The 13,182-nt window shown below is 54.1% G+C and overlaps 1 protein-coding gene across 2 annotated transcripts in view; it reads left to right on the top strand.

Annotated features, from left to right (window-relative positions):
• LOC144675803 (claudin-7-like) overlaps nt 1-11,190 on the top strand; it is a 20,272-nt gene extending 9,082 nt beyond the window's left edge. Inside the window, exons 2-4 of one of the 2 annotated variants that reach the window (XM_078536386.1) lie at nt 5,294-5,458; nt 7,790-7,874; nt 9,740-11,190. In XM_078536386.1, coding sequence (XP_078392512.1) covers nt 5,294-5,458; nt 7,790-7,874; nt 9,740-9,908 — 419 coding nt within the window. In that variant the 3' untranslated portion in view covers nt 9,909-11,190. The remainder of the gene's footprint in view (nt 1-5,293; nt 5,459-7,789; nt 7,875-9,739) is intronic. The other variant, XM_078536387.1, reaches the window with a different exon arrangement.
• The last annotated feature ends 1,992 nt before the right edge of the window (nt 11,191-13,182 follow it).

Raw genomic sequence — 13,182 nt, 5'->3', positions numbered from 1 at the left:
GATTACAAGTGGCGCGGCTGCCCTGGGCTAGGGAGGGGAAAGCTACTGGGGTTCCTGGTGTGTGGGTATCGGGTCAAGGGGGTCCGGCTAAGGGTGATGGTGGAGTTGGCCTCAGTATCCCTGAAAGGGGCTGGTGGGGTGGGGGAGGTGGAAACCAAACCGGGTTTGTTCTTCTCTATGGAGCTCCCAAGGCAGGAGGAGGGTGGGTGGACCCGCTGGGTGGGTGGGGCTGAGTTGGGGAGCTGGGCCCAATGGGAAGCTCTCTTGGCACTCGGAGCGGAAGGAAGGGCGATTTGTGGGCAGAGAATGGCCGAGATTTGGAGGCTTTGCGTTCGGGATGGGAGAGGCTAACCTAACCCTGGGTGGCTGGGTGCTTGAAGTTCACATTCAAGGTGCTGGGATGTCCAAATCTGTACCAGCCACAGTACCTGTGTCCTAGGGGAAACCCACGTGACACAATTGCCTGATGGCAGAGAGGGCAAGCTTGACTCACCTGACCCCCTCGAAGGCTCTCTCGCCCCCTCCAGGAAGGACCGGGAACTGACCCAGTGGCCAATTCCCGACGTTGGGATAACGCTCCTGCTACTCCACCCCACCCTGTTGGGAAATGGTGGGGTGGGGCGGGCGGTGTGAAGTGAAACCTCCCATCGCAAGATGTATTTTAAATTAGTTGTTTTTCTGGGGTGTGGGCATCGCTGACACGGCCAGTGTTCATCGCCCACCCCTAGGTGCCCTCGAAGGTGGTGGTGAGCCGCCTATGACTGAACGGCTTGCTAGGCTGTGGGGCTGGAGTCATGTGTAGGCCAGACCGGGTAAGGACGGCAGATTTCCTTCCCTAAAGGGAACCAGATGGGGGTTGTTTTTTTTTTATGGCAATCTGGTAGTTTCTCAATCTTTGTTAATCAGAGGAACTTTTAAATTCCAGATTTATGAATGAGTTTTGAATTTAAATTCCCCCAGCAATGCGGTTGACTCTTAAAATGCCCCCTGAACAAGGTCGGTTAGGGGATGGGCAATAAATGCTGGCCTAGCCAGCGACGCCCGCACCCCCGTGAACGAATATATTTTATAAAAGCTGTCATGGAAAATATGTGTGAAACATTAAGGGTCTGGGTTATTCAGTAACCATCCAGTAATATTCCCACAGTGTCTCGGGACTGAGTGGGAGAGAGAGAGAGAGATATGGGTGGGTAGGTGTGAGGATGGACTGAGCTCCACCAGGGGAAGGGCTGGATGATATCTGGGTACGTTTTCAGAAGAATGGATACTGGGATGTTTCCTGATGGCAAGAGAATTGTTCTGGAGGCAACGACTGGTGGGGTAGAATTTCAGCCTCGTGTGCATCCTCCATTTCCATCCTCCTTCATCTGCCTGAGCCTCTGGGTGCTAGAATTCCCTCCCTAAACCTTTACTGCGTAGTTTTGAACCCTGATCTCTTGGGGGCTTGGGGTAAATTTTCCCTCTGGCCGTCAGGGTGTTATTTTTTTTTGCTATGATGGTTTAATCGGCGCACTGGGTACGGGGACTGTCCCACTTGTGGGGTGGGAACCTCGGCATCGCCACCTGCAGAATTTTTTGTTGGTCTGATCCGCGCTCTGCCTCAGGAGAACCCGCTCTCTGGCCTAACTCCCTGGGAATTGGCAGATCTTACCAGGCGGACATGGACAGTGATGTCTCGGTGGGGTGGGGAGCGGGCAGATGCTGGGTGGAGGGAGGGGGGGTTACAGGGGGGCAGTCCTGCTCTGCAGCACATCATTGACCTGTATTGTTGGCCTCAGTACCCCAGAGATGAAGGCGCTGATCTGCCATCATGTAATGGGAACCAAGATTTCACAACCCCCTGTGGCCCCATTTCCTGCGCCTCTTGCCCTCTGTTAACAGAACCTGGTTGGTTTGGTTCCGGCTGCCTTTTCCATTGCGCACTGACTCCAAGCCTTCCAACAACAACTTGTTTTTATATAGCGCTTTTAATGTAGGGAAGCATCCCAAAGGGCTTCACAGGGGTGTCACGGAACAAGACACAGACACACGTAATGAGGCATCAGGGCCAGGTCACCAGTCACCAGGTTTGAAGGCGCCTCTTAAAGGAGGAGAGAGGGAGGCGGAGAGGTTTAGGGAGGGAATCCCAGAGATTAGGCCCCAGGCAGCTGAAGGCCTGGCCGCCAATGGTGGAGCGATGGGAATCGGGGGATGCTCAAGAGGCCGGAACTGGAGGAGAGCAGAGATCTCGGAGGGTTGTAGGGGCTGGAGGAGGTTACAGAGATAGGGAGGGATGTAGGGGCTGGAGGAGGTTACAGAGATAGGGAGGGCTGTAAGGGGCTGGAGGAGGTTGCAGAGATAGGGAGGTTGGTGGGGCTGGAGGAGGTTGCAGAGATAGGGAGGGTTGTAGGGGCTGGAGGAGGTTACAGAGATAGGGAGGGTTGTAGCGGCTGGAGGTGGTTACAGAGATAGGGAGGGTTGTAGCGGCTGGAGGTGGTTACAGAGATGGGGAGGGTTGTAGGGGCTGGAGGAGGTTACAGAGATAGGGAGGGTTGTAGGGGCTGGAGGAGGTTACAGAGATAGGTAGGGTTGTAGGGGCTGGAGGAGGTTACAGAGATAGGGAGGGTGGTAGGGGCTGGAGGAGGTTACAGAGATAGGGAGGGATGTAGGGGCTGGAGGAGGCTACAGAGATGGGGAGGGCTGTAGGGGCTGGAGGAGGTTACAGAGATAGGGAGGGCTGTAGGGGCTGGAGGAGGTTACAGAGATAGGGAGGGCTGTAGGGACTGGAGGAGGTTACAGAGATAGGGAGGGCTGTAGGGGCTGGAGGAGGTTACAGAGATAGGGAACAGGGTGAGGCCATGGAGGGATTTGAAAGCGAGGATGCGAATTTTAATATGAGACTGGGAGGCAGTGTAGGTGAGTGAGCACGGGGCTGAGGGGGTGATTGGGGAACTCGGTTAAGACACAGGGCAGTGTGGTTTTGGACAAGCTAAAGTTTGCGGAGGGTAGAATGTGGTAGAGCAGCTAACAGAGGGTTGGAAGCCATTTTACCAAATCTGCTTTTTATAAAAAAAAAATAGCAGACTGGCTTTGCAGGTAGCTTCTGAGGCTGGGGGGGTGAGGGCAATAGGGTAGGAATTGGTACGAGTGAGACAGGGTGTTGGGGGTGGGTGGGAGAACGGGCAGGTATTGGGTTGGGTGAGTTTACGGTGTGGAGAAGAGGCACTGGGAATGGGGGCGAGGTGAGGCTGTAATCTGTCTGGTGTTTATCGAACACTATCCTTCTCCAAAACCGCACAGTAAATAAGGATAAGGGTTTCTGTGGAATGCAAATCGCTCTGCGTGTGTGTGTGTGTGTGTGTGGGGGGAGGTGGAGTGGGGGAAGGGAGCCTAGGTAACCAGGAAAAGAGAACTTTCCGGTTTGGACCGGTCTTGGCCACACCTTTACTGAACCAGGCCGAGGTTCTCTTTTCATTGGGGGTGGGGGAGGGGTTGGAGAGAGTGTTGTCGGAGGTGGGGGGAGGGGTGGAGGGGGCGAAATATCTCTGCTCGTTTCTCGCTGCCTCCTGGCTGTTCCTTGCGCTCTGTCCGAAACCTCTTGTTATCTGTGGACTCCCCGTCCAGCTCCGCTCTTGGTGTCCCGGCCGGTTGGAAAGGGTCCGCTTCTGTATTTAGCCCCCGTCCCGTCCGGTCTGCGCCCTCTGGGTCATAGAACTCTCCGGAGCTGGGCGGGCGAGGGGAGGGTGCCACTCGACCCGTTGCGTTCGTCGACAGAGCTGCCCGATTGGCACCCCCTCCCTCCTCCTCCTGCTCTGTCTTTCCTGACTAGGTACAGTGGGTAACCCCCCCCCACCCCCCCACCCCCGGTCCCGGGCAGACTTGCTGTGTTAACCATGACACGGTGACCTCCGAGTCAGATGGTAGCCTCAAAGCGGAGGTAAAAGATCCCTCGGGCACCACTTTTGAAGAGGGGGGGTGGGGTAGGGGATGAGATGGAGGGGGAATTCTCCCCGGTGTCCTCCACCCAATGTTTATTCCTCACCCAAGGTCACTCTCTTATTTTTTAAAAAGAAAAACAACAGAACAATAATTTGATCCTCGGCGCGTTGCTGTTTGTGGAATCTTGCTGTGCGCAAATTGGCTGCTGCATTTTCCTGCATTAAAGCTTCAGGAAAGGGGCCTTTTCCTATTGGCTGCGGAATGCTTTGGGACCCCCGAGTGTTTGTAAAAGGCAAGGGGAGGGTTAGGTGCCCCCCCCCTGTCTGTCGGGTATATGCCAGCCAGGTGGGTAAGGGGTGACTGGTTACCGCGCTCAGGCTGAGCCAGCAGTTTGGTGCCAGTTTAATCGTTAATTGGCTGGTAAAGTGTCACCGACGCGTTTCCACCCTCCCTGCAGCAGTAACCCTCGCATTACCATCCCAGCGCCCCCCCCCCACGCCTGTCCCAATCGGGGTCCTGAGGCCCACTGTAGAACTGTACAACACTGAAGGCCATTCAGCCCCTCCTGCCTGTTGCTGGTGCTTCGCAAGTGCCTTTTCCCCGGGTTGGAGCGCCCCAATACACTTCGCAACCCATTGAGACTTTTACATGAAGTGTTGTAATGGTCCCCTCCCCCAGCTTTCTCCCCCCACACCCCTAGCTTTGCACCCACGGCAACACAGAGGGAGGCCATTCAGCCCATCCTCCCCCAGCAAAGACGGGTTGCGCAAACTGGGCTTGTGTTCCCTCGAGGATTAAGGGGTGATCGAATTGAGGTGTGTTTATGATCATTGAAGGATCCAATAGGGAGAAACTATTTCCTCTGTTTCTGAAGGGGGTGGGGGAAGAGTCCAGATCAAGGGCGGGGTGCAGAACCTTCGAATTGGAGCCAGGTTGTTCGGGGTGGGGGGGGTGATGTCAGGAAGCACTTCTCCACACAAAGGGGAGCGGGAATCTGGAACCCTCTCCCCCCACCACCAACACACACCCACCCCCCACAAAAAGCTACTGAGGCTGAGGGTCATTTGGAAATTTCCAAACTGAGATTGAGAGATTATCGTGTTGGGTACCGGGGGGTTAAGATGACAAACTCCAGTTGAGGTGCTGACCAATCATTGATAGAATGTTGGAGGGGGCATGAGGGGCAGAATGGCCTCATCCTGTACCTGAGAAAAGAAAGGGGGTTTTGTGCGAGACTTTGCGAAGTGTTGTGCCAGTGGGCGATCGGGGGGGGGTGGAATGCCGTGTGGGGTGGGTAGGGAGGGTCGAGTTGGGGGGTTCCCCTGTTGGTTGGGTCTACGTTCTAACACCCCTACCCCATCCTGTTTTCTTTCAGCCTCCCTTCAAGCTACCCGTGCCCTGATGGTGGTGGGCATCGTGGTGGGAGTCCTGGCCGTGGGCATCAGCTCCGTGGGCATGAAGTGCACCAAGTGCGGGGGTGACGACAAAGCCAAGAAGTCCCGGATCGCCATGGGTGGTGGCATCGCTTTCATCCTGGCAGGTGAGCTCGCCGGTATAGCTCCTGTTTAGGGGGGCCCGATGGCTGCAACAGGGGCCACCCGTGAACCTCGACGCCACATCCTGCCCTGTGCCATTGGTTGGGGGGGGGTGGAAATGGGCAGCTACGATAGAGATCCCGAGCCTTGCTGTGCAATGACCTCGCGAGTGAATACACGTTGATGGTGGATAGGCCCAGGCTGAGCTTCCCTCTCTCTTTTTCTTCCTCGTTCTTACCATCCAGACTCGCCCAAAAAGAATGCCATGCCCGCCTGTCAGCCCCACCCCACCCCACAAGCTGAGCCAGGGCCTGGGGGGTGGGTGTGAAGCTATAGAACACGATTTGGCCTTTGCTGAAGGCGTTGAGGTGAGGTCTCTCCAGCACTGGGGACTGGTGGGAGGATGGGACACCGTCTGCCCTTCCGTCTCTTCCCTGTCTGCCCACTCGCTTGGCGGAGGGGGGATGGGTACACAGAGGGTGTTGGCTGCGATGTGCTGACCCTTGGCAGGGTGCCCAATTGGCAGGGAGTCGATAAATGCCCGGTGTTTGGAGACAGGCCCAGCTCGAGAGGACTCCAGTCAATCTCACCCCAATCTCTGCCATCCTAATTCACACCCAGTCCTCTTCACCCATCGTCACGGACCATCACCCCACACCCCACACCCCGGGCTCGCTGAACTGGTGCCTGGTCCAACAACACCTTCATTTTAATATTCTCATCCCTCATTTTCAAACCTTTTCATGGCCTCGCCCCCTCCCTATCTCTGTAACCTCCTCCAGCTCCTACACCCCTCCCTATCTCTGTAACCTCCTCCAGCTCCTACACCCCTCCCTATCTCTGTAACCTCCTCCAGCCCCTACACCCCTCCCTATCTCTGTAACCTCCTCCAGCCCCTACACCCCTCCCTATCTCTGTAACCTCCTCCAGCCCCTACAACCCTCCCTATCTCTGTAACCTCCTCCAGCCCCTACAATCCTCCCTATCTCTGTAACCTCCTCCAGCCCCTACAACCCTCCCTATCTCTGTAACCTCCTCCAGCCCCTACAACCCTCCCTATCTCTGTAACCTCCTCCAGCCCCTACAACCCTCCCTATCTCTGTAACCTCCTCCAGCCCCTACAACCCTCCCTATCTCTGTAACCTCCTCCAGCCCCTACAACCCTCCCTACCTCTGTAACCTCCTCCAGCCCCTACAACCCTCCCTATCTCTGTAACCTCCTCCAGCCCCTACAACCCTCCCTATCTCTGTAACCTCCTCCAGCCCCTACAACCCTCCCTATCTCTGTAACCTCCTCCAGCCCCTACAACCCTCCCTATCTCTGTAACCTCCTCCAGCCCCTACAACCCTCCCTATCTCTGTAACCTCCTCCAGCCCCTACAACCCTCCCTATCTCTGTAACCTCCTCCAGCCCCTACAACCCTCCCTATCTCTGTAACCTCCTCCAGCCCCTACAACCCTCCCTATCTCTGTAACCTCCTCCAGCCCCTACAACCCTCCCTATCTCTGTAACCTCCTCCGCCCCTACAACCCTCCCTATCTCTGTAACCTTCTCCAGCCCCTGCAACCCTCCCGATCTCTGTAACCTCCTCCACCCCTACAACCCTCCCTATCTCTGTCACCTCCTCCAGCCCCTACACTCCTCCCGATCTCTGTAACCTCCTCCAGCCCCTACAACCCTCCCTATCTCTGTAACCTCCTCCAGCCCCTACACTCCTCCCTATCTCTGTAACCTCCTCCAGCCCCTACAACCCTCCCTATCTCTGTAACCTTCTCCAGCCCCTACAACCCTCCCTATCTCAGTAACCTCCTCCAGCCCCTACAACCCTCCCTATCTCTGTAACCTCCTCCATCCCCTACAACCCTCCCTATCTCTGTAACCTCCTCCAGCCCCTACAACCCTCCCGATCTCTGTAACCTCCTCCAGCCCCTACAACCCTCCCGATCTCTGTAACCTCCTCCAGCCCCTACACCCCTCCCTATCTCTGTAACCTCCTCCAATTCCAGCCTCCTGAGCAACCCCTGATTCCCATCGCACACCCATTGGCAGCCGTGCCTTCAGCTGCCTGAGGCCTAAAGCTCTGGAATTCACTCACTCGCTCACTACAATGCCACTGTGACCAAGCTTTAGACTGCGGGTCATCCATGGGTTTGGTATCAATTTATGTTTCTGTGAAACATCTTGGGAGGATTAACTAAGTTATAGGCTGGATAATGAATTCCTGTCCTGGGCAGACCCTGTGTGAAAGCTTCTTTAAGCTCAGCTGCTGTCTGTTAATGTTCTACCTACTGTGTAACCATTAATCTCCTCTCTCTCTCTCTCTCTCTCTCAACAGGGCTCTGCGCACTGATTGGTGCTTCGTGGTTTGGGAATGAGATTGTTCAAGACTTCTACAACCCCCTCAAGCCGGTGAACACTAAGTAAATACCCTCTCTGTTTCTCCAGGGGGCAGTTAGTGAGGGTTTAATTCGGTGCCGTGTTTCTTCAGTTTGTAGTTGGCTGGTCACCTGCCCTGTGGGCCTGGTGAAACCTCACTGACTGGCTGCAGTCTGACCAGTCAGTCGTGTCTCTGTGCTCACAGGCTCAGTGTGAATGATTGGCTTGGTTAACAGAGTGAACAAGGTGTTTGCCACTGTACCCCGGTGTTATACAGTGACAGCCCTGTACCCCGGTGTTATACAGTGACAGCCCTGTACCCCGGTGTTATACAGTGACAGCCCTGTACCCCGGTGTTATACAGTGACAGCCCTGTACCCCGGTGTTATACAGTGACAGCCCTGTACCCCGGTGTTATACAGTGACAGCCCTGTACCCCGGTGTTATACAGTGACAGCCCTGTACCCCGGTGTTATACAGTGACAGCCCTGTACCCCGGTGTTATACAGTGACAGCCCTGTACCCCGGTGTTATACAGTGACAGCCCTGTACCCCGGTGTTATACAGTGACAGCCCTGTACCCCGGTGTTATACAGTGACAGCCCTGTACCCCGGTGTTATACAGTGACAGCCCTGTACCCCGGTGTTATACAGTGACAGCCCTGTACCCCGGTGTTATGCAGTGACAGCCCTGTACCCCGGTGTTATGCAGTGACAGCCCTGTACCCCGGTGTTATGCAGTGACAGCCCTGTACCCCGGTGTTATGCAGTGACAGCCCTGTACCCCGGTGTTATGCAGTGACAGCCCTGTACCCCGGTGTTATGCAGTGACAGCCCTGTACCCCGGTGTTATGCAGTGACAGCCCTGTACCCCGGTGTTATGCAGTGACAGCCCTGTACCCCGGTGTTATGCAGTGACAGCCCTGTACCCCGGTGTTATGCAGTGACAGCCCTGTACCCCGGTGTTATGCAGTGACAGCCCTGTACCCCGGTGTTATGCAGTGACAGCCCTGTACCCCGGTGTTATGCAGTGACAGCCCTGTACCCCGGTGTTATGCAGTGACAGCCCTGTACCCCGGTGTTATGCAGTGACAGCCCTGTACCCCGGTGTTATGCAGTGACAGCCCTGTACCCCGGTGTTATGCAGTGACAGCCCTGTACCCCGGTGTTATGCAGTGACAGCCCTGGACCCCGGTGTTATACAGTGACAGCCCTGGACCCCGGTGTTATACAGTGACAGCCCTGTACCCCGGTGTTATACAGTGACAGCCCTGGACCCCGGTGTTATACAGTGACAGCCCTGTACCCCGGTGTTATACAGTGACAGCCCTGTACCCCGGTGTTATGCAGTGACAGCCCTGGACCCCGGTGTTATACAGTGACAGCCCTGTACCCCGGTGTTATACAGTGACAGCCCTGTACCCCGGTGTTATGCAGTGACAGCCCTGTACCCCGGTGTTATGCAGTGACAGCCCTGGACCCCGGTGTTATGCAGTGACAGCCCTGGACCCCGGTGTTATGCAGTGACAGCCCTGTACCCCGGTGTTATGCAGTGACAGCCCTGTACCCCGGTGTTATGCAGTGACAGCCCTGGACCCCGGTGTTATGCAGTGACAGCCCTGGACCCCGGTGTTATGCAGTGACAGCCCTGGACCCCGGTGTTATACAGTGACAGCCCGTCCCCACCAGCGCCGTACCCCGGTGTTATGCAGTGACAGACCCGTCCCCACCAGCGCCGTACCCCGGTGTTATGCAGTGACAGACCCGTCCCCACCAGCGCCGTACCCCGGTGTTATGCAGTGACAGACCCGTCCCCACCAGCGCTGTACCCCAGTGTTACGCAGTAAATGTCGGACCTTGACCCCTGTGTAATATCGTATTGAAATCTAATGCTCTGGTTTCTCTGCAGGTACGAGTTTGGATCGGCTATCTTTGTGAACTGGGCGGCTGCGGCGCTCATCCTGATCGGGGGTGGGATGCTGAGCTGCTCTTGTCCCAAGAAGGACAACTACCCTCGCTCCTACCCGAAATCCAAGGCCAGGTCGAAGGCTCCCAGCAGCAACAAGGAGTTTGTGTGAATCCCCGGGGGTGGTGGGCGGGCGCTCGCTCACTCACTGCGCCGCTGGGGCCAGCGATTGATTTGATTTTTCTTCAAAAACACCTTTTAACCCCTTCACTGAAGGAACCAAAGTTAACCAGTGTCGATGGAAGGGGGGAGAATTGATTTTTTTGAGTAGAACTGTGTAAATTTCTGCTTGGGATTACTTTTAAGTGATAAAGCTGTGCATTTGTGATTTATATTTTTGTTTAACAGCATTTTAAAGCTGAAAAGGGAAGGATTTGCGGGGGGTAGGGGGTGGGGGGAGATGTTGTGGATGAGGTTATTTTCACTGGATGTTGAACATGAGACAGCCTGAAGCGAATCCCTTTTAATTTAATTGTCCTAATATTTCAGCTTGTCCCGTGTTCTGGCATCCCAGGGATAATGGCAGAGTCGGGTAGCAGACTGCAATGTGCTGGCTTACTCTCCCACGTTTTACCTGAGGGACTCCCGAGAGTTAAGCTTTTTTTTTTAAAAACACACACAGACACACACCCTGGTCTTATATATTTTATCCACCATTGTGGAAAGGGCATTTTTATAGGCAAACCCGCCTGTTTGTTTATTGTGTTGCCCTGGGAGTAATGAGGTGCTTATTTAAATGCTGTGTTAAGAAATTCCCTCATTCATAACTGTACTTTATCGATGCCCTTATCAGCTGGAGTCTTTACTCCTGCCTTCACCTCTTTCTCAGCTTTGCCCCTTCAGACTCCAGCCCCTGAAACCCTCTCTTTCCCACCCACCACCCCCACCCCAACCTCCTTCACATTCACCCTTTGAAATGTTGAGTGATTCGGTTTCTCCCCCACCCCCAAAACCCACTCCCCAACCATTCGTCCTCACAGAGACAGACGGACAGACGGACAGACAGACAGACGGACGCAACATCATTTCATCCAGCGTTCCCTTAGCGACTGCAGTTCCCACCTCACACCGCACCTCTGAGTCTGAGGGGATGCAGTCAGCGCTGGCAGGGAGAGAGTCTAACTCTGTTCCACCACTCAGCCTGACTGGGGTGAGTAGTGCCTCTTTTTGGGCAGCACGGGGGGTTTGTGAAACGACTCTCGGTCGGAGACCAGAATTCAGCATGTCCCTCGCTGCCTTGCCAAACCCTCATAAAGTTTCACGCTCATCATTGTGTTTTTTTTTGTGTAATGCTGTACATGTGCCTGGATTTATGGGATTTTTAGAGTGTTGAGTTTTTTTTTAAAAAGGATTTTACCTGTACATTTTGTTATAAATAAAGTTCTTTAATCTCATGTTTGTTGTCATGTCTCCTTGTGCTTAAGTTTAGACCTGCTGGTGAGGTGGGGGGCGGTTTTGTGGGGTGAGAGGTCATGCACTTTGGTAGGAAGAACAGAGACATAGACTATTTTCTAAATGGGGGAGAGAATTCAGAAATCTGGAGTGCAAAGGGACTTGGGAGTCCTAGTCCAAGATTCTCTTAAGGTTAACTTGCATGTTGAGTCGGTAGTTAGGAAGGCAAATGCAATGTTGGCATTTATTTCCAGAGGACTAGACTATAAAAGCAGGGATGTGTTGCCGAGGCTTTATAAGGCTCTGGTCAGACCACATTTAGAATATTGTGAACAATTTTGGGCCCCGTATCTCAGGAAGGATGTCCTGGAGAGGGTCCAGAGGAGGTTCACGAGAACGATCCCAGGAATGAAAGGCTTAACATATGAGGAACGTTTGAGGACTCTGGGTCTATACTCGATGGAGTTTAGAAGGATGAGGGGGGATCTGATTGAAACTTACAGAATACTGAAAGGCCTGGATAGAGTGGACGTGGGGAAGATGTTTCCATTAGTAGGAGAGACTAGGACCCGAGGGCACAGCCTCAGAGTAAAGGGAAGACCTTTTTAGAACAAAGATGAGGAGAAACTTCTTTAGCCAGAGAGTGGTGAATCTATGGAATTCATTGCCGCAGAAGGCTGCGGAGGTCAGGTTATTGAGTGTATTTAAGACCGAGATAGATAGGTTCTTGATTGGTAAGGGGGATCAAAGGTTATGGGGAGAAGGCGGGAGAATGGAGTTGAGAAAATTATCAGCCATGATTGAATGGCGGAGCAGACTCGATGGGCCGAATGGCCTAATTTCTGCTCCTATGTCTTATGGAGAGATCTCTCACCTTCTGTGGGTACTGACAGTTGTTGGGGTACAGGCAGAGACTGGTGGGTGTGGATCACTCACTCCTGTGGGCACTGACCCTCTCGGTTTGGGTTGGCTGCTCTGGGTGCTGAGAGATTTGGGTTTAGCCTCAGACTGATACACCGTGATGGTCGATCACTCCTGCTGCCTCATCTGGTCCAACCCTGAAATGTTAACCCTTTCTCGTCCACTAGGGTGGTTTTCCTTTAATTAGTTCAGGGAATGTGGGCATCGTTGGCTGGGCCAGCATTTATTGCCCATCCCTAGTTGCCCCTTAGTTAGGGAGTGTTGTTAGGGAGAGAGTTCCAGGATTTTGACCCAGCGACAGTGAAGGAACGGCCGATTATATTTCCAATTCAGGACGGTGAGTGACTTGGGGAACTTGCGGGTGGTGGTGTTATCTATCTGCTGCCCTTGCCCTTCTAGATGGTAGTGGTCGTGGGTGCTGTCGAAGGAGCCTGGGTGAATTACGTAAGGTATACAACACAGAAACAGGCCATTTGGCCCAACCAGTCCAGACTGGGGTTTATACTCCACCTGGGCCTCCTCCCATCTTTTCTCATCTCACCCTAACAGCATAACCTTCTACTCCTTCCTTCCTCATGTGTTTATCCAGCTTCCCCTTAAATGTTTCTACACTATTCACCTCAACCACTCCCTGTGGGAGTGAGTTCCACATTCTCACCACTCTGGCTTTTGTCAAGTTCTTGTTAGAAGTGAAACCATTTACAGGAAGAATGAAATAAAACAGTGTGAGGGAGTAGAAATCAAGGCAGGGATAGTTGGTGACAAACCCCAATCACAGAGAGCGAGGCCTGAGTCCCAGTTAGAGAGAGAGAGCGAGAGAGCGAGGCCTGAGCCCCAGTTAGACAGAGAGAGGCCTGAGCCCTAGTTACAGAGAGAGAGAGAGCGAGGCCTGAGTCCCAGTTACAGAGAGAGAGAGAGAGCGAGTGAGGCCTGAGCCCCAGTTAGAGAGAGAGAGAGTGAGAGAGCGAGGCCTGAGCCCCAGTTAGAGAGAGAGAGAGAGAGAGAGCCAGGCCTGCGCCCCAGTTACAGAGAGAGAGAGGCCTGAGCCCTAGTTACAGAGAGAGAGAGCGCGA

This window comes from Cetorhinus maximus, unplaced genomic scaffold, assembly GCF_964194155.1.
Source record: "Cetorhinus maximus unplaced genomic scaffold, sCetMax3.hap1.1 HAP1_SCAFFOLD_1164, whole genome shotgun sequence".
Lineage (NCBI taxonomy): Eukaryota > Metazoa > Chordata > Chondrichthyes > Lamniformes > Cetorhinidae > Cetorhinus > Cetorhinus maximus.
This window is presented reverse-complemented; position numbering and strand designations above follow the sequence as displayed.